The 27,901-nt window shown below is 37.5% G+C and overlaps 1 protein-coding gene across 5 annotated transcripts in view; it reads right to left on the bottom strand.

Moving 5' to 3' along the window:
* LOC124132769 (serine/threonine-protein phosphatase PP1-like) overlaps window positions 1-27,901 on the bottom strand; it is a 103,557-nt gene that overhangs the window by 5,655 nt on the left and 70,001 nt on the right. For all 5 annotated transcript variants that reach the window (XM_046496888.2, XM_048392445.1, XM_046496887.2 and 2 more), the window contains exons 5-9: window positions 22,996-23,084; window positions 8,043-8,113; window positions 6,265-6,342; window positions 5,047-5,160; window positions 3,892-3,930 (exon numbers count right to left, since the gene is read on the bottom strand). In XM_046496888.2, coding sequence (XP_046352844.1) covers window positions 3,892-3,930; window positions 5,047-5,160; window positions 6,265-6,342; window positions 8,043-8,113; window positions 22,996-23,084 — 391 coding nt within the window. The remainder of the gene's footprint in view (window positions 1-3,891; window positions 3,931-5,046; window positions 5,161-6,264; window positions 6,343-8,042; window positions 8,114-22,995; window positions 23,085-27,901) is intronic.

The raw sequence follows: 27,901 nt of genomic DNA on the forward strand, positions 1-27,901 counted from the left end.
GGTGGTGGATGTCTTGCCTAGGCACGCTCACATCTATCCAAGACCTAACCTACAGAGGCAGGCTACAATTGCGGTCCTTGCAGATTTGGATGAACACCACCAAGAACCTAGAGCTGGAAGCACTAATCCAACCCCCAGAAGTTCGAATCTCAGAACTCCTTTGGTGGCTAGATCGTCAAAATGTCATGCCAGGTATTCCACTAAACTACCCCACCCCCCTACATCAACTCTACACAGATGCATCAGGAGAGGGTTGGGGTGCCCATATGGACGATGTCACCATTCAAGGGAAATGGTCCTCCCAAGACAAAGAGCTGCACATCAATTGTCTAGAAATGAGAGCAATATATCTAGCATTAACAGCTTGGCTAGATCTTCTACACCACTCGTCAGTGAAGATAGCTACAGACAACTCAACCGTGGTCGCTTACATACAGCACCAAGGAGGCACAAGATCTCAGCCTTTACTGAAGGAGGTTACACGTTTATATGCCTTGGTAGACTCAGTGAGTTGCAAGATCGAAGTAAGACACATTCCGGGCAAGCTAAATATACTAGCAGATTACCTATCCCGGAAGAACAAGATAGTACCCACAGAATGGTCACTACATCCCGAGGTGTTCAAGTGGATAACCCAGGTATGGGACAGTCCAAACATAGATCTATTCGCCACATGTCTCAACAACAAACTACCAGTCTATGTCAGCCCGGTACCAGACCCACTAGCACTCCAAGTCGATGCGCTCTCCATGGAATGGAACGGAATGTTTGCTTACGCATTTCCCCCATGGGCTCTCCTAGACAGAGTACTGAGGAAAATAGAGGAAACGGACTGTGTCATAATCCTCATAGCCCCGGCCTGGCCAAAAAGGGCTTGGTTTCCGAGACTCCTACAACTGCTGCTAGAAGTACCTCTGAAACTCCCAGTACGTCCCGACCTATTGAGACAACCAAAGACGGACATATTTTACGGCCGCCTCGACAACCTCCATCTTCACGCTTGGAAGTTATCTCGCATAAGATGCAAGCAGCCGGTTACTCTGAATCAGCTGCACGAAGAGTGGCTAGCTCATGGAGACCAACCTCATCTGCATTATACAATAACAGATGGGACAAGTTCATCGAATGGAGAAGAGGAAAACAGTTACATGGAGATATAACCATACCTATAGTAGCCGATTTCTTGCTCCATCTCAGAAATGACAAGAAATTACGACACGGCACTATCGAAGGATATAGATCAGCCCTGTCATCAGTATTACAACACGATGACCTATCTATAGGTACCCATCCAGTACTAAATCGACTTATGAAGTCTTTTGCCCTGGAAGATATAAAAGTACCACATACTTTTCCTAAATGGGATCTATCTATAGTATTGTCGGCATTGATGAAAGCACCGTATGAACCCATGAGTAGTGCGACATTACTATCAGTCTCCAAGAAAACTGCTTTTCTCTTAGCCATGGCTACGGCGGCTCGCGTGTCAGAACTACACGCTATTGACATCTCCACTGTAACCCATACCAAAGAATGGAAATCAGTGTCGTTCAGATCGCTCCCTGAATGTATTGCCAAAAACCAGTCGTCAACCTTCGGCCCACTCGGACATCGGCAATACACAATTCCAGCCTTAAGTAAAAGTGTGGACTTCCCGGATAGATTGCTTTGCCCCATAAGAGCCTTGAGATATTTTATCACAGCGACTCAACCCCACAGAAAGCAGAGAAAACGCCTATTTATCTCTTGCAAGCCCTCGTCAGAAAAGGACATCGCAAAGGGCACTGTAGCGGGATGGCTAAAAACAGCTATCACAGATAGCTATAAAACGGCACAAATCTCAACTCCGATTTGGGGTAGCTGCAGACCCCACGAAATCAGAGCACTGGCAACAAGCCTAGCCACATGGAATACTGCATCCATCGAACAAATCGTGGCCAGCTGCCAGTGGAAGTCCCACAACACCTTTTCAAACTTTTACTTACGAGACATACAGACCGATCTAAATGGACTATACACTCTGGGGCCTTTGGTGGCCGCCCAGGTGATAGTTACCAAATAAAGTAACCTGTTCCCTCCCTCTTCCAGGAAAGGGAAAAGAGAGGGGGGGGGGGGGTGAAGATTTCAGAAGTACCTCAGGAACTCAGGGTAAGTTGTACTTTGTTACTGGACTGCGCTATTGAGTTAGTAAAACAGGGCAAATGTCAACACTGAAATCAGAGATCGAAGGATTAAGTGATATACGGTAATCTACATGATAGGAAGGTTAATGTATTACCACCGGAAGTGACGTCATAGGAGTCATCACACCGGAGAAACGTTAAGATACGTTAAATATCACTATCCAAAAAGGGCATAACGGTAAACCACGTCATAAGTGATACGGGAGAATAGTGACACCGGAAGTGACGTCACAGATGACGTCATCACCGGAAGTGACGTCACAGATGACGTCATCACAGGAAGCGACGTCACAAAAAGTCTAAGTATCACAAGGGAATATACATATACCCTTCACATGACACCTTGAACATTATATACGTCTAAGTCTTGTAAGTAGACTATTAGACGCATCCGTTTAAGACCCCTTTTGGCATATAATCCTTGGTTTTACCACTCCACTAGCCAAATATCTATGGGATGCTAGATACCAGAACCCACCGGTCCCTCTGGTGTATACTGGCACTGATGTGATAGAGGTGAGGTATTCACAAGAATTATCAAACAATAGTTATCATTGTGAATAATTCTAAGAATACCACCTCTATCACATCAGGAATTAATCCCTCCCACCTCCCCAAATATCTGCATCTAGTTGATGAGAGTATGGGTTGAAAGAAGTGACTAGATTCCCGCCTTGCGCATGCGCAGTGGCGCCTCTGGCAAGGGATAGGGTTTCCCTCACAACTATGGATATATTGGCAGTGTAGTGGACGTCTGTTGAAAATTTATAAAAATTTATAGTGTGGTTCTCAGCATAAACAGGAATTTATGGCACTGATGTGATAGAGGTGGTATTCTTAGAATTATTCACAATGATAACTATTGTTTGATTTCTGTCAGTTTAAAGTCTATAAACATCTGGATGTCCCTCTGAACAATACTGAAATCAGTCATGTTTATCTGCATTTGCATTTCTAAGCCACATGCAAATAAATCTCTTTCACAAAATGGAGATTAGTCATAGAGCTGTGCTTACCAAAGGGATATAACTCTACATGACTTCATTTTGCAAGTAAATTCCTCATTTGACCTAAGCCCTATGACCATCACTGATCACTACTTCTCAGTGTTAGACATTAAGTCACCATTGTTACATGTTGACATTAATATTTTAAGCTAATGAACCCTTATAGAAGAACTACAATCTTTCTGCCTTCAAATGACACACTTTATATCTGCTAACTCACATTTAATTATCTATATAAATCTAATTTATCCTAGTTATCCAGAGACAATGTCTTAGTTACACACACAGTTATGAATGTCTAGGCCTTGACTGGAAAAGGATGCCAGACCATGCAGCATAGTCCCTGTATCAATCTTTAGGTTTATGACATGAAAGGATTATGACAGAACACCATAAACACTACTGCCAGGATTATCTCCCTTGAAGCAGAATATTTCTGTCGAAGGGTGTTTGGCAAATGTTTGACATTCAGGCAATTAAGGTTTCAATAAATTTCAATTTTTTCTGGCCAGGAATCTCTAGAACTTGAACCTTCATTAAAGACACCATTGTGACATTATTGGAAACTGAAATTGTAGTTGAAACTTTTTTCATCACTGTTGAAAATAACATTTCATAACACAATTTCACTGCCTAGTTCAGTTTAAAATAACATATATGGCATATGTAAAAGTACTTTCATAAGTGGCATACATACTCACCTTTCTCTTTTGGAAGAACTGGTACCCATCTTCGACAACCTAAATTAACATAGATCAAACAGTTGCAGCGCTTAAGTACACTGAAAAATTGACAGTCAATCAGGTCATTTCTGACCTGGTTGCCTTAAACTGATATTGATAATTTGAAGGATGTTTTTCTATTTTGATAAAATCACAAGAAATATTTTGTTTGTTCTTTGCCGCTGGACTGCAGTATTCAAGATATGTGGCATAGGCCTGTAAATAGTTAAGTTTGGACCGGACAAACCAGTGCTTGATATGAGCAATTAAAAATGATAAAGAATATTCTCACATACCTAACAGAAAAGTGATTGTCTCCAAGTAAATATCTTTTGTCCTTCCTGAATTTTACTAGTCTCTGACAAGCGGACCTATTGCAATTTTGAATCCTGGGTACAATGACATGCAATCAATCAAGTCTGACCGCGTGATCCATTGAGATGCCTCTTAATGACATGCATAGGTTGCTAGGGACCAATTCTAACTCGGAATTTCCAATGAGTTAAGTAACAAACAGCTTGAAAATAACTCATATGGTCAAACTATCAAAGTTATATTAACTATTAAAATCCATTTAATAATTTTCAAATTTTCACATATTATTCACACTTGTGACTTCCACTTCAAAATAATTTTTGTATCATGATGGTGAGGTGAGGTGAAATTGGGTTTAACGTCGCGTCCAAGATTATTGCACTTATATAGCGACGTGCATGCACGTGTGTGTGTGTAGCTGCTTGTACTAGTCCGGACTGATGCCGATTTATAGTGCTAGCTCACTGAGATACCATGCCGCAGTTTAACATGAATACCCCACTCAGACACAGTATACGGACTCCGAGCCGACCAGTCCTTGTTTACGCCCCTTAATGTCGAGCGCCAGACAGGGTAACAACAAGTACCATCTTTTAACGTCTTTTGGTATGACGCGGCCGGGGATCGAACCCCGGACCTTCCGCTCTACCACAAGACCACGGAGGCGGCATTGTATCATGACGTATTCCTTGGAAATTAATGTATTGTTTAAACAGCCTTATAACATACTTCAATATAGCACTGTATCAACAATGTGAGCCTCTGCAGCCACTGATCAGTCCATCTGAACTGCCACACCTGTGTGGTGGAAAGTCTTACCTGGTGAGCCCTGACAATGAGACTACAGTCAAACTTTTTCAGAAAGTCCTTGACTACATCCCCTCCAAACGTGTAGGACACACCTCTATCATTCTCTCCCCAGCCAGTGATATCCTACAACATGGGATACATATAGGTAACAAAAATAAGAATGTGACAAGTCTTCATTTGACCATTGAAATCAAACCTGGTTATCAATAAAGAAAACCATCACCAATTACGAATGCTACAAATATGATAAATATATATACAAAGTAATTCAGCAATCCAAACTAAGTTGCTATGCTTGACAATGGTTTGGATATATAAGGTCAATAATGGCATTTTCTCATTTGATATGTATTTTCAGGATAAAAATCTTTAAAGACGAAGCCTCTTAGATTTCCCTTCTATCTTGTTTGTGTTGTGACTTATCTTGCCTCAATCACTTAATGGCTGAGATATTGCAGATGTGATGTTAAATTTTAACTCAATGCAATTTGGAATTGAGTTTGGCTATGAAAACCCCACTTTTGGTTACCTTTAGTTCAGTGAAGAAAAACATAATGCTGTTCAGTATTTTTTAGTATCCCAAATCATCAAAAAGCACCAGTTCACCACTAGACTGCTCTGTATAGCAACTTTCATCAAGAAATATTCAACGGTTTTGGAGTTCTGCTCCAGAAATGACCACTGGTCTCATTTTCATTGAAGTCCTTTCCTTTTTGCTCAAAAATGCCTCCTAGCGGATTTTGGCACGCTGGCGCAAGCGAACTTATATATAAGCAGAGCTGCCAAAGGTAGCGGTTTCCTTATGGAAACCCAATGTGTTCTCTGTGTAAGAAAATACTGAACTGCAGACGTCATTTATGTTCCGCCCATAATGTCGACACCATGATAAATCGGCTTTACTTTCTATCGTAAAACTCTCGTAAAATATACTTTTCACATCCAGCTCATTTTAGGGTCCGCGCTTACATATAAGAGCAGAGCTGCCTTCAAAGACAGTTTCCGTACGGAAACCCCCGATGTGGGGACCCAAACACTGCAGTTGACCCTAGAAATATTCAATAGTATGGGAGTTCTTTTCCAATAACGGGGAAAACGGACAGAACAGACACAATTTTTATTCATAGTAATAATATACAGACATTTATTTATGACATATTGGTCTAACACATAACAATGTCACCCAATACTAACACTGGACAAACCAACACACACATCTCTTTCCCTCACCTCATCAGGGTCTGACCAAAGCAGATCACAAACCAGACCATGATCTGGAACATCAATTGGACGTTCAATGTCCTTTATCTGAAACCAACAAACAGAACCAGTACATAACATGCCCTGACATTCTTGATGAGAAGTGAATCTATAAAGACAGCTTCCTGTAGGCCAACATTTATGAGTGAGTGAGTGAGTATGGTTTTACGCCGCTTTTAGCAATATATTCCAGCAATATCACGGCGGGGGACACCAGAAATGGGCTTGACACATTGTACCCATGTCAGGAATCGAACCCGGGTCTTCGGCGTGACGAGCAAACGCTTTAACCACTAGGCTACCCGACCGCCCCCCAACATTTATGAATTAAACTGCAAAACAATTCTTTGACCATGTTGGAGAATATTCCAATCAGAAGCCCCATCCCTAACTCAGATTCATCAAGAATGCTGACATATTGCCTTATCACGAAGGATACACCTATGCATAGGATTGGACATATTACAAGCATGGATACAGCGTTTTAGGAAGGGGAGGGTGTTCTGAAAGCTTCCAATGCCCTAGATGAATGCAAACCCTTTCACCCATCCTCTGGATCTGTATATGGAACTCGATAAAAGAACTGAACAAAGACAAGGCTCAGTAAAGCATTGATAAAGAGCTTTCGGTCTATGGAGGATGGAAAACAGAAGCTGTACCATCAGGAGCAAGCTTTTACTTCAAATGAATCACAAGGTCGACACATCAAAGTTCAGCACAACAGTGTTTGACTGTTTTTGAGTTTGATTGATCAATCAGAGTTTTCAAACGGTAATATTCAGTTTCTGATTAAAACAAAATATGATTGAATAAATGTTCAGCAAATCATCTATCCTGTGTTCATGACATAAGGCTGAGCAGGATAATGAAAGATTCAAACATTGATATCCAGTAGTAGTTTGCAGGAAGAATCCTACACAATGTCAATCAATTAATGTTCCATGATAAAGAATTATATATAACGTCTTGAAAGATCTGATGATGCTCACTGCTGAAAATTCACTTTCCGGTAAACAGTGTCACAAATGTTATAGGCTGCATTAGGTTTACCCTTTTGCACTTTTCATCTTTTAATATCTGGAGTTACAGATATATACATATCAGCAGACAAATCACTTCTCTCCTGATATGTACTCCCAACTCCACAATCTTGTTAATCTTGTTCTAAGTCGATAACCATGTTTAGCAAATCATCTATTTGTGTCCATGCCATAAGGCTGAGCAGGATGATAAAAGATTCCAAAGTTGATATCCAAGATTTCCCAGTTGTATTCAGGGTGAAGATACCATGTCAACTTGAAGCGACAAAGGGTTATTACAATGATATCTATTCATGTCAGCTGCCATATCTTCTATTACTATGTCATGATTTAATCTGTTAAATAATAACTTCGAATCTTCTACAATTGTTTCAGTCTTTAACCTTAGCTGTTTGTCCGAGTCTAGTAAGCTCACCGAAACATAATCCATATAAAATTACTAAAACCTTCTGAAACTGATGCTAAGAACCATTATCAGGACAGCATCCGCAAAAGGTTTTGGCACAGACTGTGCATTTGATTTAGAACTATTAATTGTTCTCCATACATAATATCCAACCCCTCCTACCCATTTGAACGGAATGGTTATAACACACCTTGGTGATATAAAAGAATTTCAACTTGTGTTTGCCGTTATGGAAACTGCAGAATGGAGGTTATCTATACATTTGAAAGCTCACCATGTTCATGACTCCAACTTGCACCTACCTGTTGTAGATCTGAGAGATCGGGAGATAATCCTCCATGCATACAGAATATAGTGCTCTCCACAACAGCAGCTGAAATATATCAATTGGACAATTAAAACTCAAGACGACACAAGAGCTTGGCCTAATAAATCCCAAAACAATTCTCTTCTAGTGGTCTTATGGCATAATCGTCTGAGACATTCTATAATCATGTTCAATCATAGATTTGCCTTTATTATGACTCTTAGTTTGTTGGCACCATGTGGGTTTCACCAAAGTGGTAAATGTCTAAGACCTGCATCACTTGGGGCTTTCTTTCCACATTTAGCTTACATTCCAATACATAGCTAAAATGCTGTTCAAAAAGGCATAAAACACAACTCGCTCACACAGGGATTAGGCTACATGGTTGGCTGACCATAATCTCTTGCCTGAAACCCAGATATTTTTGGCTGATAAAGGAGAGGTAATAGTACATAAGTTTTAAAAAAATCTGTTGAAAACATGTATTTAGGGTTTATGTCAGGAAAGTAGACTTGAAAGTTTTGGGTACAGAAGCAATCTGCCCACTGAGATTAGATACCAATAGTGAAATAAAAGTATCTCTCAACATAAATAAGGGCAACTATTAATTGCAGAGAAAGTGTTTGATTGGCATTCTAGAAGTTAGTGAGTAAGTAAGAAAACGTAAAACTTTATGGATAACAACTTCTAATTTATTGCATATAGCTATGTTTCAATGTAGATTCTACATCGACACAGCAAATGTAGTATCTACCTCGAAACATCGCTCAATGCAATGAACCAGAATCTGTTATCCATAAAGTTGTCTGTTGGACTTCCGGTATGGAGCTCGAAGCGTAAAGATGTGCGACTGGCCCTCTCGTGGTAATCCACTTCAATCTTCACACAAGCATGGCGGGGAGACGAAATACAAACAAACAGAACAACAAATCTACCACCAGCAGTACTGCTACACATAAAATCAGCTCGTATCTGCGCCCGGAGCTGACAGATGAGGAGGAAAGTTCTGACGTTATTCTGCCCTTACATTCACCTTCGTCCTCCCCGCCTGCTGACGTTGCACCCAGCGACTTGAAAACATTCCTTCGCGAGGAATTGGACAAACAGACCAGTCAGATATGTTCCAAGATCGACTCTGTTAAAGAAGAAGTGGCTGACTTGTTCAAACGGGTATCTTCAGTGGACTCGTCGATGGAAGTTATGTCGAAATCTATCGACGACCTTGGTGACAAAATGGCGGCGTGAGAACAACGCCTCCGTGACGAAATCGACAAGCTTAGAGAAAAGCTACTGATCTCAGAGATGTATTCCCGTAAATCCAACTTACTCATCTACAGTGTACCTAATACAATCACAGATGTTGACAAGTTCTGTAGAAACATTTTCAAGGATAAACAAGCGTATAGTTGACAAAATCATCTATATCCCCCACCCATTTTAACACGTTATGGTCCCAAACCAGGTAACTGACCAAACATTTCTGTTAGCCCATGTCAAAATAGCTGCAATGGAAATTCTAAAATAAACATTTCTAAAACTCCTTAATATCAAATGGCACTAGTTCAGTTTATATCTAGACATGCAATGTTTGGCAAGGAAATATTTAACAGTTTATTTGTTATACTACTTAAGTAAACCAATCCTATATTAAAACTTAAATCCAACTTGTTGTCATGGAAACATAAACAATAAAAATGTCTAAAAGTGCTATATATCAAAAGGCACCAGTTCAGTATGTGCCTGGTAGACATGCAAAGTTTTGTAAGAAAGTATTTAACGTTTTTTGAGTTACACTCTGGAAACGAACACCACCCCTGTACAACCTAAGTCCAACTTATTGCCATGGAAAAGTGAAAAATAAAAATTTATAAAATTCCTAAATAGCAAAAGGCACCAGTTCAGTATGTGCCTAGTAGACATGCAAAGTTTTGTAAGAAAGGATTTATTAGTTTTTGAGTTATGCTCCGGAAACGAACAGCACCCTTATAGAACCTATGTCCAACTTGTTGCCATGGAAATGTAAAACATAGAAAGTTATAAAACTCCTAAATAGCAAAAGGCACCAGTTCAGTATGTGTCTGGTAAACATGCAAAGTTTTGTAAGAAATTATGCAACGGTTTTTGAGTTACGCTCCGGAAATGAACAGCACCCTTATAGAACCTAAGTCCCCTTTGTTGCAATGGAAACGTAAAAAATAAAAATTTATAAAATTCCTAAATAGCAAAAGGCACCAGTTCAGTATGTGCCTAGTAGACATGCAAAGTTTTATAAGAAAGTATTTAATGGTTTTTGAGTTACGCTCCTGAAACGAACACCACCCTTAAACGAACACCACCCTTATAGAACCTAAGTCCAACTTGTTGCCATGGAAACATAAAAAATAAAAATTTATAAAACTCCTAAATAGCAAAAGGCACCAGTTCAGTATGTGTCTGGTGAACATGCAAAGTTTTGTAAGAAATTATTTAACGGTTTTTGAGTTGCGCTACGGAAACGAACAGCATCTTTATAGAACTTAAATCCAACTTGTTGCCATGGAAACGTAAAAAATAAAAATTTATAAAATTCTTAAATATCAAAAGGCACCAGTTCAGCATGAGTCTGATAGACTTGCAAAGTTTTGTAGAGAAATATTTAACGGTTTCTGAGTTATGCTCCGGAAACGATTTCGGGACGCACACACGCACACACACACGCACACGCACACGCACACGCACACACACACACGCACACACACGGACGGAACCCATTTCTATATCCCCCGCCAATTTTGTTGGGGCGGGGGATAATTACACCTGGATTCACATGCGGTGGACAACATGTTGTTTCTGAATATTCACAGACTCCCTCGATTCACACCAAGCGAAGAACCTAATCCTATCATCATTAAATTCGTGCGCATGGAGGACAGAGATCTCATTTTGAAGACTACCTATTCTGTGGGGAGGGAATTGGCGCAAGACCGGCTCAGTGTTCGTACAGACCTGCCTGTCGACTTTAAAAAACTTTGTGGCCGCCTGGTACGAAAAGCCGCTGAACTACGTAAACAACAACTACATGCAAAGGTTCGCGAAAAGGGGATTGTTGTTACCCTGTATTACAGAAAGGATGCCAGGAGCACATGGAAAACTCTCAAAGAGGACGAGGAACCAAGAATCTAACCTAGCTAAAGTCAATGTCTGTGATGATGAGTGACCCATTTTCTCGATCAATGTTTTATTTGTTTGTTTTAAACACAAATCTAGTGTAAACTTTATTTAAGTGCAGATCAACATGTTTGGGTTTCTTGATCTCGCTCTCGGACATGTGAAGATCCACTGTCACGTTGTTTCACAGTGTTACCGGAGACGCTTCCTAGAACTTTTTACATTGGTATTTTGCACATCACATGACCAAGGTGGGTACGTCTGTCACGTGACCATTCAAAATGGCGGCCCGCAGGACTCTTGGAAAGGACGATATTCTTATAATATTTCTTTCATGGATAAGTTGTGAAAAATAAAATGAGATAACCGCTTTTTGGGAGGTGAGCTTAAAATAACGAATACACTGTAGAATTACTGATGATGAGTGACCCATTCTCTCGCACAATTTTTATTTTGTTTATTATAAATCACAAATAAGTGTTAACTTTATTTTAGTGAACATCAACATGTTCGGGTTTGTTGATCTCGCTCTGGGACATGTGAAGATCCATTGTCACTTTGTTTCGTTATGAAAAAAAACAAACACAAAAAACTGGAGATATCTATTAAAAAACAAACTAGTATACTGTAGAATTACTGTATGAGATAATAATGATAAGACTTATTTACATAATATCAGATATAAGTCTTATATGCATTGAATCATTAGTTCATCAGTTAAACTTTTGATCAATAGAGAACTTGTAAGTGTGTAAAACTCGTAAATTACATATCGGACAGTGTGTTGGTTTGGTTATTTTCTACTTTTCTCTTTATTACTATGTTAGTGCCTACTCGCTGTATGCCACAGCCTAATTTAGTTTATAGTGATATGGGTCAAGTGAATATTCAGCCGAATCACTAGTAACTGTGAATGTGGGATGTTAGCTTCACATTGGACAGTATTTAGTTGTGTGTTGGTTTGACACTTGTGTGCTTCTTACTTATCATTATGACAGCTATTTTTGCTCCTGGTCTTTTCTGTTATATGCCACTGATACTTTTGGGTGAAGATTTTACCCCTTTTTTCTGGTGGTAGCCACATGGTGCCAGTTTGTATCATACGATGCTTTACTTGGTTTTAAAGCTTTTCCTTCAGATAGCTGTGAAAGTGTATGTATGTGTAGAAAATGTGTAAATTCAATCTTTCATATGGCCTGTGTATGTGAACAAATCTTTAATTGACAATGGCTAACTTAGGTTTTACCTGCTGCTCTATGAACTGTAGGGGACTGCAAGATAATGCCAAGAGAAAGGATGTTTTTAACTTTTTACGATATAAAGCATACTCATTTTATCTACTACAGGATACACATTTTACAAAAGAACAAGAACCAATTATAAGATCACAGTGCGGATTTGATTGCATCTTCAATTCCAAAAACAGCCAGTCCAGGGGTGTTGCGATTTTGTTTAACAAAAATGTGGACTATTAGAATCATAGGACTTACATGGATGACAATGGTAACTTACTTATATTAGATATAACTATTAGTGATCAACGGGTAACACATGTGAATATTTATGGTCCCAATTTAGACTCACCAGAATTCTATGAGCAGGTTAAAGAGCAAGCTCGTGTCATGGGAAATGAGGATTATATTTTAGCTGCAGATTGGAATCTTGTTTTGAATGAGTCACTAGATGTTCATAATTACCAGAATATCAATAACCCTCGTGCTCGTGAAAAAGTATTAAAATTAATTGGTGATTTTGATTTGGTAGATGTGTGGAGAGATTTCAATCCAGAAATCAAAAGGTTTACTTGGCGTAAAAAGTCACCCTTAAAACAAGCAAGATTAGATTTCTTCCTCATCTCAGAAAGACTCTATTCTTTTGCCACACAGCCAAAAATCACTGCAGGTTATAGAACTGATCATTCAATCATTGATCTGAGTTTTTCATTTCAAACTTGTCCAAAGTGTAATACATACTTGAAATTTAATACTTCTTTGTTGAAAGATAAGTATTACATAGATCTAGTGAAAGAAACTATTTTAAAGGTTAAATCGCAGTATATTAAAATGTATGGTGATGCTCGAAATATTAATGATATACCTAATCATGAAATTCAGTTTAATATAAATGATCAATTATTCTTTGAAGTCCTGCTTCTGGAAATCAGAGGAAAAACAGTTTCTTATTCTTCCTTCAAGAAAAATAAAAAATATTGAAAAAGAACAAAACCTGATTCAACAGATCGAAATTCTTGAAACTTCTAGTGTTATTAATTTTGATGATTTGGAAGATAAAAGAAAAGAATTGGAGGAAATTAGGAAACACAAGATGGCTGGAATTGCCATAAGATCTAGAACTAAGTGGATTATGGTTGCTGAAAGAGTTAGCAGTTATTTCTGTAACCTCGAGAACAGGAATTTTGTCAGCAAGTCTATGACTCATTTGGAGTTAAACGATGGCACCACATTGCTAAATTCAAGTGACATTATTGCTGAAGCAGCCAATTTCTATGAGAATTTATACAGTTGCAAAGAACACATGGTGCAAGATTGTGATTTGAATACCCTGTTGGACAGAGATTCTCTCCCCATTTTAAATAAAAGTGATGTGAAAGAGATGGAAGATCTATTAACTCTTGATGAGCTGGCAAAAGCTTTGAAAAATATGCAAAATTACAAAAGCCCAGGCTCAGATGGCTTTCTCACTGAATTTTGTAAATTCTTTTGGAAAGATATTGGACAATTTTTATTGCGATTATTGAATTGTGGTTTAATATCAGGTGAACTCTCTGTTACCCAGAAACAAGGGGTTATTGTCTGTATTCCAAAGGGGTACAAGCCTAAACGCTTCATAACTAACTGGAGGCCCATATCACTATTGAATGTTTCATATAAGCTGGCATCTTCATGCATAGCAAATAGAATCAAATCAAGATTGACATTTATCATTAATGAAGATCAGACTGGCTTTATGACAGGTCGCTACATTGGTGACAATATTCGCTTAATCTATGATGCCATCTCATGTACAGAAAAATCAAACATTCCTGGTATGCTTCTTCTTATAGACTTTGAGAAAGCATTGGATTCCATTGCTTGGTCATTTATAGACAAATCTTTATCCTTTTGGGGATTTGGTGAAAATTTAAGAAAATATATATCGGTATTTTACAATGATATAAAAAGCTGTATGTCTATCAATGGTCAGTTGTCATCTTGGTTTAATATCAGACGCGGTTGCCGACAGGGTGACCCATTGTCACCGTATATATTTATTATCTGTGCAGAAATACTAGCCAATATGATCTGCTCTAACAGAGATGTCAAAGGTATCCTGGTGGACTGTAGTGAGAATTTTCTTAGTCAGTATGCTGATGATATGGAATTATTACTTGATGGTAGTCAGTCCTCCTTTGTATCATGTATTAAACCTCTTGATTGTTTTGCCAAAATATCTGGTCTTAAGATTAACTATAATAAAACTCAAGTTATCTGGCTTGGCTCCAAGAGAGGTTGTAAGGAAAAGTTCAAAGATGATTTGCCTATTAGTTGGAATCCAGAAGAGTTCAGAATTCTAGAGTCAAATTTTGCACAAATCTGAAAAAAAAATGGTTCAGTTGAACTTTAAAGACAAATTATTTGAGTTAAAACAGATTATGAATAGGTGGATGAAACGGATAGTTACACCAATTGGTAGGGTGGCAATCTTTAAATCCTTGTTGATTTCAAAACTCAATTATCTACTGTTATCACTGCCTGATCCCCCAAATGATTTTCTTGTTACTTTAAATGCTATGCTTTTAAAATTTCTTTGGAGTGATAAACGAGACAAAGTAAAGAGGATTAATGTTTGTCAACCTGTTAAGCAAGGGGGCTGAGGTATGGTGAATATTTTTTCATACGTAACATCTCTTAAGGCCACATGGATAAGGAGACTGTGTAAAACTTGGTGAGTTTGGTGTGACGTTTTTTGAGAGAAAATTATCTTTGATAAGTAATGAGTTCTGGAAAAGATGTTTTAAGTCATTTATAGTGCTTGATAAGAAAATCAAGCCAGAATCTTTCAGTATTTTTTTAACTGAACCAATTTTTTTATAACCCTAATATCAAAATTAATAGGAAATCATTTTTCTTGAAATACTGGTTTAAGAAGGGCGTCTCCCAAATTATAGACTTGGTCAAGGCCAATAAGGAGTTTCTGTCATATGAGGAATTTAATGATATGTATGGTATTTGTTCATCCTATTTGGAGTTTTTTGGTGTTGTTAGCAGCGTTAAACAATACCTTGGAACTCTAAATTTAGTTAGAGTTCCAACAGATTTTGTGGAGGATCAGCGCTGTGTGGTAAAAACTATTTGTAGTTCCAAGTCCGGTTCAAAGCATATTTATTTTTCATTGGTTTCTACAGAAGTAAAAACTAAAGGGCAGGAAAAGTGGGAATTGCAATTTGAAAACTTAAACTGGAACAATATTTGTAATAAAATTTTCAGTACAACACAGGATGTCAAACTGCAATGGTTTCAATACAAAATTACCCACAGAATTCTCACCACTAATACTTTTCTGTATTAACTCAATTATGCTCAGAATGATTTGTGCTCCTTTTGTCACAATGAAAAGGAAACAATTACTCACTTGTTTTGGGAATGTGATTTCGCCATTTTGGGGATGAAGTGTCATTATGGATAGACCAGTGCTTTCATGTTTATAATATGACATTTTGTGCAGAATTGATACTTTTTGGAGTTAAAGAGAACATAAAAACAGATAAAGTGTTTGATTTACTTTTACTAATTGCAAAATTCTATATTTATAGATGCAAATTCCAAAATACAAAACCTTATTTTCATGTTTATAAAAAGGAAGCTTTTTCACGATACAACATTGAAAAAGATATTGCTTTCAAGACAGGTAATCAACAGAAATTCTATGGTGCTTGGATGCTGTATCATCAACTTTTCGAAAATGAGGAGCAGCTTTCAATTTAATTTAAGTTTTGTACTTAAGATTTTAATGTTTGAGACCATGTACTTTCCTAAACTGCAATATGATATATAAACTAGAGTGAATGTGTGAGTGAGAAGTATGTTATTTTCTGTAAAAAAACACCAAAGTAAGATGTACTGATAAGTTGTGCTTTATGTCATGGGCTTTTAGACCCCTGGGCGGAAGCCCATTTATGTAACAGGTGCGTCTTTCTAAAAAAAAAATTTAAAAATTTAAAAAATAAAAAATAAAGTTGTCTGTTTTCTTACAGCAGAGGAGGGTTCAGATACAAACTTGTCAGCACTTAACTTAGCCCTTGTTATACCTCAGATCATGAAAAGTGAAAAAGGAATCTGAAGCAATGTTATAATTCTTGATAACAATATTGATATAAACCTGTACTAAATGTGTTCTTGTTGTCTTAGGACATCGATAAATCCTGATAACAGTCATTAACAGATGTGGATCAATATAACATCTTAAACAATATTTATCAAGGCGCCTAGACTTTAGCAGAAACTGCTAACACTGTTCAGCCGTAAATCTAATGCTTTAAATAACTGTTTTGAATCGATGAATTCCTGTAGAATTACTGGCAGAATTTCTGCTTCATTCTCTTATGTGATCAGGTGGTATATTCCTTTTTGAAATATTTAAGATACATGTATTTAGATAGTGATCATCACAATCTAAGACAATTATAGTGATTAAGTGTATGTGTGAGTTATTCTTGTTTAATGCCAGTCAGTTATATTCCAGCTATATCATGTGGTCCTGTAAATAATTGTGTCCTAACAAGGCAAACCAGTTGCTGAAAAGACAAGAAACCATCCAGACCATCAGTGCATGAACACATGCGATAGCCAAGTCACAGAGATTGGCTACAATCTAGAGTTTCGACACAAATATGCTGCCATGGTCTTAGCAGTGTAGCACTAAGGCTATTGTTACTCATAATCTATAACACAGATTTCAATAGTTGTAGCACTAATATTCTTTTGTGAAAGCCAAAATTAGAAAGACAAAAAATAGTCTGAATTGCATTTTCAATCAGAATAAAACTGCAAATCTTAACCAGGGTTCCCCCTAGACTCCAATATCTGAGAGTCACCTTGACTCAGCCTATGAATTTTTGGGAGTCAAAAATATTTTTTGAGAGTCAAATGTTTTATTGTATGATTAATGAAATTTAAAGTGTTCACTGTTAATGTTACACTTAAAGATAAGTATCTTTTAAATATTATATGTCTTTAGTTTAAGTTAACAAGTGCTAATTAATGTTCTCAGCTGATTGTACTACAGAGAAATAAAGGATATATGAATGAAAAACAAAGTTTGTTGGTTTTATTTTTTCACAATCTTTAATTACTTCACAGCTCATGAAACAATTTACAGTGACAGTAATACAGGATGAATAAATAACATCAGTCTTAACTGTGAGACATAAATTTTAATCATGGATGGATATTATAATACATTTCATGTCAGATTATAATTTAATACCACTAACTCATTTACATCTTTTAATAGTTTTATCTAGCTATCTTGTATTATCTATCAACAATGAAGTTGAACTGAAGAATTGTGAACACTCGTAATATTTTCTGGTTGAATACAGTTTATTAGCAACAACAAACACGCCCAAAGCTTTACATTTCGTATATACCATATTTATTTGTGTATAATACACACTCGTTTATAATACACACCCCTAATTATGGGCAATTAAATCCTGAAAAAAATATTTCTCGTGTATAATATGCACAGACTTTTCTTCAGTCTCATTTCAGGCTGTCATGATCCGTCATCGGAAATAGCATAGCAAATCCGAATTGAATTACGCAAGTTAATCCTGTTGTTACACTATCTGGTAATAAAAATGTGTTCTCTGTATATCTGACCTTATGTTTGTCATCTATTTTATTAATTTTTTTAAAAATTTCATTCAATAATGTTTACCTAAATTTCGGCAAAAACATGTGTCCCTCCAATACTTACAACTTCCGTTTACCCCGTTCCATAGGTTCCGCTTAACCACATACTGTGACCGTGCCAAATCACATTATTCACCGCAACAATGATAATATTTTCTTCTGTTTCATTTTTTACGAGTCTACACATCTAGATAAACATATGTCATGGTTAACTTTTAGTGAGAAAATATGATGAAACGTGAAAAACCTTGTCCATTTGCGTAGTTTTCCTTTGTTTACATCATGTGCTGTCATCGAAGCCACACGGAGTGTGAGAGTTACGTTCACTTTGATGAATAAATATATTCTGTCGTGAACCTCAAAGTCGCACAGTTTTAGTAGCATATCTATATAATTATGCAAAACAATATGTAAAGCCCCCGGCTGTTCTGATTTTAGCGTTTGTTTTAAAAAACGAGAGAAAAGTCTGGTCATGTGTTACTTCTAAAAACGACGATTAATTAAAAACATTTACATTACATTAGACGTAAATTTTAAGACGTTTGCATATATTGTCTTCGGAAAATGTTTATAAATTAGGTTCAGGTGAGTAGTTGTAATATTTTCATTCCAAAGCTGGTAAACAACAACATAGATATTTTGAAATTGCGTCAGTCATGACGTAGTCATTTATTTCTGGACATATTTTTCCTTAATTGAGAGTCATATACGTAAGAATTCTGCGTCAGGGGAAACCCTGCTTAACTATGAAGGTCAGGTTGTAAGTAACTTTATTAGACCACAAGGTCATAAGTAATATCAAAATCATATAATATAGCCACACATGACTTACCCTGATGATAACCACAATCATGTTTGTGAGTTGAAACCTTTTGAATTTTCAGAATACAATAACATTTTCAAAACAATCCCATTTACTGTCTAAATTATTTTTGTTATTTGTCCTGACAAAGAACGGTATATAATTCCAAATACGTTTTGATAAGGCTCACTGCTGAATCAGAGGCATTCATGTATCATTTTTGTTGTTGAAAATTCACCTTCTGATAAATTGTCACAAATGAGACAGTCACCTGTATGTCCACCCTAATGGTCTTTTCATCTTTCAAGCTATTACTGATGTACCCAGAAACATAATAACAGACAAATCAATTCTCATCAGATCTGTACATTATGAAACTCCCAGCACCACATTGATCTTGTTCTAAGTTGATGATCATGTTCAAATCATCTATCCTGTGTTCATGACATAAGGCTGAGCAGGATGACAAAAGACTCGGAACTTGATATCCAGATGTAGCTCAGGGGAAGATTCCCATACAGTGTCAGTCAAGTAATGTTTCTCCAAACACAGCAATGTATTGGGATCAATACTCTTGTACATTGTCCGTTGTGTTGTACTGTTGCTAGACAAGAGCAGTTCAGTACATAACAGGTGATAAAAACACACTCTAATTCTGTGTGTAGATCAAAGTGGTCTTCAGCTCCTTTCATCAATGACGGTCAATATGCAAGCAACATGGTTTCAGTGACTTTCAAGTAATTCTAAAACCACTGCAGATTGACAAAACATAAGGAAGTGTAGCAAGATTTACACCTTTTAGCCAGAGATAAAACAAGAAAACACTAGAATAACTGGAAAGTTCCCATGGGAGGTATGACACAAAATATGTGATACCGGTATGTGAAAATATACAAATAAATATAAGTAATGCACATAAATGCCCCAATAACAGATTGGATATCAACAAAGGAAGCTTCCAGAACTTCATCCTGTACTCAGCAAGATCAATAGTATTCATGAGGAGGAAGCCAATATCTTCCACTCATTCATTATACAACAGAGAAAAAGGGCAGGCTATTATGCAAATCTTCATTTACCCAACAAATTATTTACTCATGGAAATATATTATTTCTCAATCATATCACTACATCTATAATAAGCCAATGACCCTGGTTTAGCTGTCCAAACCATCAATTTGTTGCAAATCATGTGTGGTTGAAAGTTTGATGTGATATACCAACAAATCTGAAGTACCGTATTTGCCATATAAGTGCCCTAGGCGCTCAGAAAATTGACAATTATCCATGTAAAATGGGTTATTAGAAGCTTAAGAAACATTCATAGTTTTCTCTCACTAATCACATGAACTACTGTACATATCTCACTCACTTATAAAAGATAACTTTAACTTGAAAACAAGCCCTCATCTGAGTATTTACAATGTCTGTGTGGCGCAACACCCATCGTTATAGCACAAATAATCATGTCAACTTGGCCGTTCAAAAACATATGATGTCTGAAAACATATCATCCGACGATAAAGCCATGTACCATGATGTCAGAGTGGGAGGGAACAAACTTCAAATGTCAACTGAACTAAACATTTTGCAATAGTAGGTTACAAGACAAGATGTTTGACAATCTTATTAGTATTTCCAATTATAGTAAGTCCATAATAAGTATTTGGCATCACCCATTTATATGTGGAACACTGTCACTGGTCCCACTTTGATATCGATCAATGATTACTCGCATAATGGAAAAAACACCCTCGAGGAAAAGACTGACTTATTTGTGTCAAGTAATGTTAACATGCCTGCACTGTTTTAGCTTTGGACAAAGAGTCAAAGCTCAATGTCTGCATGCATAATAACCTCCCCCAATAAGTACACAGCTGTATTTTTCTGAAAAATTTGCATTATACACAAATACCTTTTTACCTTAAAGATAACACGATATACAGTTTTTCCATTGGACGAGAGGTCTGTCACATGACTGCAAAATTGACATTCATAAGTGTATGAACGACACATTTTGACGTTCATACGTTTTCCACGAGACCCTATTCTTGAAATGACAAACTCAGGATACTGACAAACACTAACGGACGGACTACTTCCACATTCCGGGGGGAACCCCTGGGCACGAATACATACAGAGGTGTTGTTTCTGATCATTTAGACCCTTTAATCGTAAACTAGGCATGTTAGCATACATTTAGAAACATCAGAGAGTTTGACTGCATGATCGTTTACCAATATCCTCGCTACGTCCAATCCTTGAAAGACAAGTATTTGTCACAGAAGTGACGAAATGTCCCCCGCCTGTATATACACCAAAATACCAAATATGAAGACAATCCAGCGATTAATTAGTTCTTGACATATCGCGGCAACACCGTTTTCCAACTCCAAAAGCAGATTTGCCTGCTGTGACCTTGAAAATAGGGTCAAGGTCACCAAAACCGACTGGTGTCTGCGGTGTCTGTATATACACCATAGTTCCAAATATTAAGACAATCCTGCGATTAGTTCTTGAGATATCGCGGCAACACCGTTTTCCAACTCCAAAAGCAGATTTACCTGTGACCTTGAAAATGGGGTCAAGGTCACCAAAACCGACTGGTGTCTGCGGAGTCTGTATATACACCATAGTTCCAAACATGAAAACAATCCAGTGTTTAGTTCTTGAGATATCGCGGCAACTCTGTTTTCCAACTCCAAAAGCAGATTTGCCTGCTGTGACCTTGAAAATGGGGTCAAGGTCACCAAAACCGACTGGTGTCTGTGGTGTCTGTATATACACCATAGTTCCAAACATGAAGACAATCCTGCGATTAGTTCTTGAGATATCGCGGCAACACCGTTTTCCAACTCCAAAAGCAGATTTACCTGCTGTGACCTTGAAAATGGGGTCAAGGTCACCAAAACCGACTGGTGTCTGCGGAGTCTGTATATACACCATAGTTCCAAATATGAAGACAATCCAGTGTTTAGTTCTTGAGATATCGCGGCAACACCGTTTTCCAACTCCAAAAGCAGATTTGCCTGCTGTGACCTTGAAAATGGGGTCAAGGTCACCAAAACCGACTGGTGTCTGTGGTGTCTGTATATACACCATAGTTCCAAACATGAAGACAATCCTGCGATTAGTTCTTGAGATATCGCGGCAACACCGTTTTCCAACTCCAAAAGCAGATATGCCTGCTGTGACCTTGAAAATGGGGTCAAGGTCACCAAAACCGACTGGTGTCTGCGGAGTCTGTATATACACCATAGTTCCAAATATGAAGACAATCCAGTGTTTAGTTCTTGAGATATCGCGGCAACAAACAGTTGGGACGTACGGACGGACGTACGGACGGTCGTGAATACTATATCCCCCGCTTCGCGCTTTCGCGCGGCGGGGGACAAAAACATAGAAATGTCCATCCAAACTGTCGTAGTATCAGCTTTATCCATGTCTAGAATGACAGTGATAGTTTAAGGAACAACTAAGGAAATTTGTCCCGTCACGTTCAGCGGTAGAAACTAACAGTTTCAGTCCACTAGTCCTTATAATGATAGCATATAGCAGAACCTTTAAAAATGTCAAAATTCTACTAGTCCTTAGGATACCTTTACTATTGGGCAGTTTGGCAAGGACTATAGGACTAGTGCCAATTTCTAACCCTGAGTCGTTTATCCTGTTTTGACATCTTAATACCGGATGAACATGTATTATGACGCTCTGTCATTCTGACTGACTTAGCGAGGTCATCCTTAACACACCTTTCTCATCCAAAGATGATAATTATTTGAATACATTTGTTGTGAAACAAACTAACAGACATTCCTGTAGAGCAAGTCTAGCATACATACCAGTGTTAGTTCTATAGTCCTTGCCAAACTGCCCAATAGTAAAGGTACAAATATATTATTATCCAAATCAATTTGAGGAAGATAAATCCAATCCAATAAAAAGATCTCAAATTTTCATTGATTTATATTTTTCAGACTTTCTTTAACCTGAAAGAAACATTGGTTTCAATGACAAAGAGTTTTTCACTCAAAGTAATGTTCTTAGAGAAATAAAACTAAAATGTTGTTAAAAAGCTTACCTATAGGTAAACAGTTGAAGCAATCTGTGAAAGTTTTCCATAATTTAATGTTGTATCTTCTCTTGCATTCATCATAAAAACCATATATTCTGAAATCAATATCATAAAAGCGACATGAAAACTATTATCATGTGAATAAACAGAAGTATGTGTGAATAGAAAACACCACAATACACAATCTGGTTTATGTAATTGAACCTACCAAATAAATGAAATGAAATGATATGAAATGATAAGTTACATAAAGCTTATTAATGCATCAAGTAGTGTGGCAAACATCAAGATCTTATTTCACCATTACAAGTTTATCAGTGTTGAAAATTAAGTTAGGTCCCAGGCTCCTTGAGATTTGTTCCTATGGTACTTGAATCAAGAAGCCCCCAAATCTCAAACTTTTAACATAAGGGTCATGACAAAGATCCCTTCACTTGACTGTTTAATTTCAAACACTGTTAATAATTATGCTCATGCCAAGCCAAAAATGACACCAGGTATTACCGTATTCGACGTAATAAGCGCCTAGGGCGCTCTCAAAATTAGAAACAGGGGGCTCTTATAAGAATATTATTTTGGTGGAAAAAACAGATTTGAAAGATAAATTTCGTGGTTCATGCTGACAGACTGAAATGTTTATATACGACAGATATATTTTTTCAGAATTTAATTGCCCATAATTAAGGGTGCATATAACACACGAGTGCAAATTATGCGCAAATAAATAAGTCTTGTGTACATTGATCAATCGGACTGGGTGCTAATTGGGATTGTTCACTAGCCAAAATATGAACAATTATCGCCGTGGGCGCTTATTAGAGCGGGGCGTTTATTACGTCGAATACGGTAACTGACAGCACATATCAAGGGCAGGTTCAGGATTTGTAGTAGTAGTGGAAATCTTGTTTCCTCCCCAAAGTTAGTTATGTTACATAAACCACTAGTCCAAAATGAGCTGTGGTGTCTATTCCTGAAGGGCATATTAAGAAATCTATCTAGAAAACAAGTGTTCCTAAGCAACAGTACTGAGTAGAATTTGTGCCAGAAAAAAACATGTAGGTCCTAAATTGTTCTGTTTATTTCAGTTAACCAGATCATGCTTCCTTGTCATGCATACCAAAAGCTTTAATTGGAATAACATGTACAGACAAATAGTCCTCATAGTTAAGAATCATGTTTCGTTTTCAAACTAAATATCCATATCCAAATGTCTATACCTAGATCTAAACATATTGTTTGATTTTGAAAAAGTCTCTTCAAAATCACGATTGATATCCCCCCTCCATGAATTATTGAATGAATTAAATTGACATTTAATGATTCATTGCAGCTTGACAAACACCAGTGGATAACAAAGTATTCTTTTGACTTTACAAACAATTAGTTCAAGATGCTGTATACAGTTTCATGATATAAAGAAATGATGAAAACATACATATCTAATCAAGTAGGAGTGTCACTATCCCAAACCAAATAATAAAATCACCCAAATCACCAGAACTACAATCACAATACCATGATTACCATTCAAACACAAATCAATACCAGGCATTAATTGTCAAACTGGAATAATCCAGCACCCAAACACACCACTTAAGTCAATATATAATCTGATGTGATGAAAGTCAGGACTGAGTGAGATAATCCCCTGATTCCTGGGATTACAACCTGATTATTCTTTGTCCAGGTTGAACATTACACAGCGGCTTATATCTGGTCATATTGACTTATCTTGTATAGACAGCCAACCCATGTAATATGGCCTGCTTGATAATGAAGTAATTATCTGGAGGTCATACGACCAACCTGTCAAAACCACCCATGGTTTCTGGTATATGAAAGCTGCCATAGATTAACTACATGTTCGGATATTGATAATATCTGTGATGGCAATGGTCAATCAATAATCAATAATGGCACGTAGATTGTACAGGGCATTGAACTAGCCTGAAAATACCTTGAAATTGTAGTAGAATAATGACCTTACCTTATACACTGCTTTAACAAACTGAATAATAAGAGCTTTCTGAAATGCTATTCAGAAATATGCCTAACAGTTTCTTTGCTTTCAGGGTTCAACATGACAGTGTGTTAAGTACCCACAAATGCATGGTTTGGATAAAGAATACAAATTAACGGTATACCGAGCGAGACACAAATAATAAACATTCTACATGAAATAATGTTATTAATTTAATCAATAGTTTGAAAAGTCCCAAAGACAAAAAAATGTAAAGTTTGACAGGTCATGGTGTACGGTAGAACCTTTACATCTCTCATTAACACCCATGAAATTAAATAATTGGTCCCTCTGGACACAAGTTTATCAAAGGTAAAGGCATGTACAAACATACTAACTACAAAATCACTGCTTCTAAAAGTTCACTTCAATAAGAGAGAGAATTTATGCATGTCAACTTCTTTATTATGAGGAACACAACATTTCAGGGTATACACTCACTTACTCCTTCTTCAGGTAAATGGGGTGCAGAGAGCATATATACTCTGCAAAAAATAAACGCAAAATGATTTTATTTTGTATATTTTTTATATCATATAAATAATCAACAGATGGTAATCAATTGTTCAAAATTTGGACATATTCTCATTGAACTAGGCTTGATATGGCACACATGGAACAGTACATTTCCAAGGTGAAGGTCATCTGTGCTCAATATCTTGTATGGCCACCATTTGAGTCCATAACTGACTTGCATCGTCATCCCATGGAAGCAATCAGATCCTGAATTGTGGCCTGGGGTATGTTCACCCACTCTTCCTGCAGTGTTTGTGCCAACTGCTGGAGGTTCTGTGGTCATGCAGTCGTTTATCCAGCGCATCCCATAAATGTTCGATTGGGTTTACAGGGTTAGAAATTGGCACTAGTCCTATAGTCCTTGCCAAACTGCCCAATAGTAAAGGTATCCTAAGGACTAGTAGAATTTTGACATTTTTAAAGGTTCTGCTATATGCTATCATTATAAGGACTAGTGGACTGAAACTGTTAGTTTCTACCGCTGGTTTAAATCTGGAGACCTGGAGGGCCATTGCAGGAGTGATTCCTCAAAGTGTCTGTCATCAGTCTTGCCTGTGTGAGGTCGGGCGTTGTCTTGTTGGAAAATTATGTTCGCTTGTTGCATAATGGGAAGGAAGTATGGCTGAATTAATCTCATCCTTGTTACGTTGTGCCGTTAAGTTCCCTTGAACTTGCACCATCTACATTCTACAAGTGCAAGTATGGCTGCCCACATCATCACACTTCCACCACCAAATCTGTCCACTTCTGTCACGTTCCCCATGATGAATGTAAACACGTCTCCCATCCCCATGACGAAGCATAAAACATGACTCATCACTAAACCAAACTTTTGCTGTTGTGGCAATACTCTGTGACCTTGACACCACTGACGTCGCAGCCGATGATGCAGGTCCGTCAAAATGACACCTCGAAACTGATCGTCTAGTGCAAATTCCTTCAGCACGTAAACGGTTCCTAACTGTCTGGGCTGATATCCTACGCAATCCTGGTATTGCCATTGTTGTAGAGGTGGCCGTGGTGGTTCTTTCACATAAGTGGTATAGCCGTAAGAGTCTGTCCTGTGCTCTAGTAGTGACACCTGGTTGACCGGATCTGAGAAGATTCCACAGTTCCACAGTCTTGTATTGGTGCTTGGTGCTATGTGGAATAACCTGGCCACGGCCGAAAATGATTTGCCTGTATGCAGTCTGCTGATGGCATTGCTGTGTTGGGCTTACTTCAGTCATAGCATGTTATTGCCTTTCACTTGCTGTAGTTGGTTGGTTGGTTGTTTTACGCTGTACTCAGCAACATTCCAGCTATATGACGGCGGTCTGTAAATAATCGAGTCTGGACCAGACAATCCAGTGATTGATATCATGAGCATCAATCCAGGCAATTGGGATCGATGACATGCTTCAACCAAGTCAGCGAGTCTGACCACCCAATCCCGTTAGTCGCCATTACGACAAGCATAGTTGCCTTTTATGGCAAGAATGGGTTGCTGAAGTCACTTTCTAAGTTTGTGATGGTATGTAAATAAAAATCCAACGTTTTTATAGCCCAAAATGTTATGTTGCACATGCATTTCATGTTGGTGTGTTCATCAGGCTCTCACGAGGTTGTGTTTTTGCGTTTTTTTCCATCTTTTCACCAAATTTCTGCAGTACCTTTTCTACATGAATCAATCCCAATCCATGCAGAAATGATGAATTCATTTTGGGTAATAATTTTGTGTAGATATAAGCACCACTCTGTCAGATATTTACAATTTAACTACTTTTGCGTTTCTTGTTTTGTTTTTATATGTACAGTAAAATATGTTTATAATGAACACGCTTATACCGAATTGAAGGATATAAGGAAGTTTTTTGTGGTTGTGCCATTTGCTATATACTGTAAATCGTGAAATTGATGCATCTCCAAAAGGATACGACCACTGGCCCCTAGCCATAAATGCGATTCAATATGAATGCGACACCCCTCTCCTCTCAAGCAAGACCACTCAAATTTTTCGGATTTAATTCACGCTCGTGTATATTTCAAAGATTTACAGTATATGCTGTATATATGCTTATAACGAACTGCGGTTTAGAACGAACTAAAATTAGTGGCCCATTTGAGTATGTTATAACCGTAGTTTACTGTGCATGTAACATTGTATTCCTCATAATAAAGAAGTTGACATCCATAAATTCTCTCTCATATGTGTATCATTTCTAAATGCCATTTAGAGACTTCACTTGAATAGTTATAAACACGACACATCATAGCTCAAATAGTGACATGTTTTATATCAAATCTGGATAAGATGCCACCTTAAACATGCCTGCCATATCAATATTCAGATTAGACTTCCAAAATTAGTTTATTGAAAACTACTACTCCTGGGAT

Source organism: Haliotis rufescens, unplaced genomic scaffold (assembly GCF_023055435.1).
Source record: "Haliotis rufescens isolate VD_foot unplaced genomic scaffold, xgHalRufe1.0.p SCAF_11, whole genome shotgun sequence".
In the NCBI taxonomy this organism is placed as follows: domain Eukaryota; kingdom Metazoa; phylum Mollusca; class Gastropoda; order Lepetellida; family Haliotidae; genus Haliotis; species Haliotis rufescens.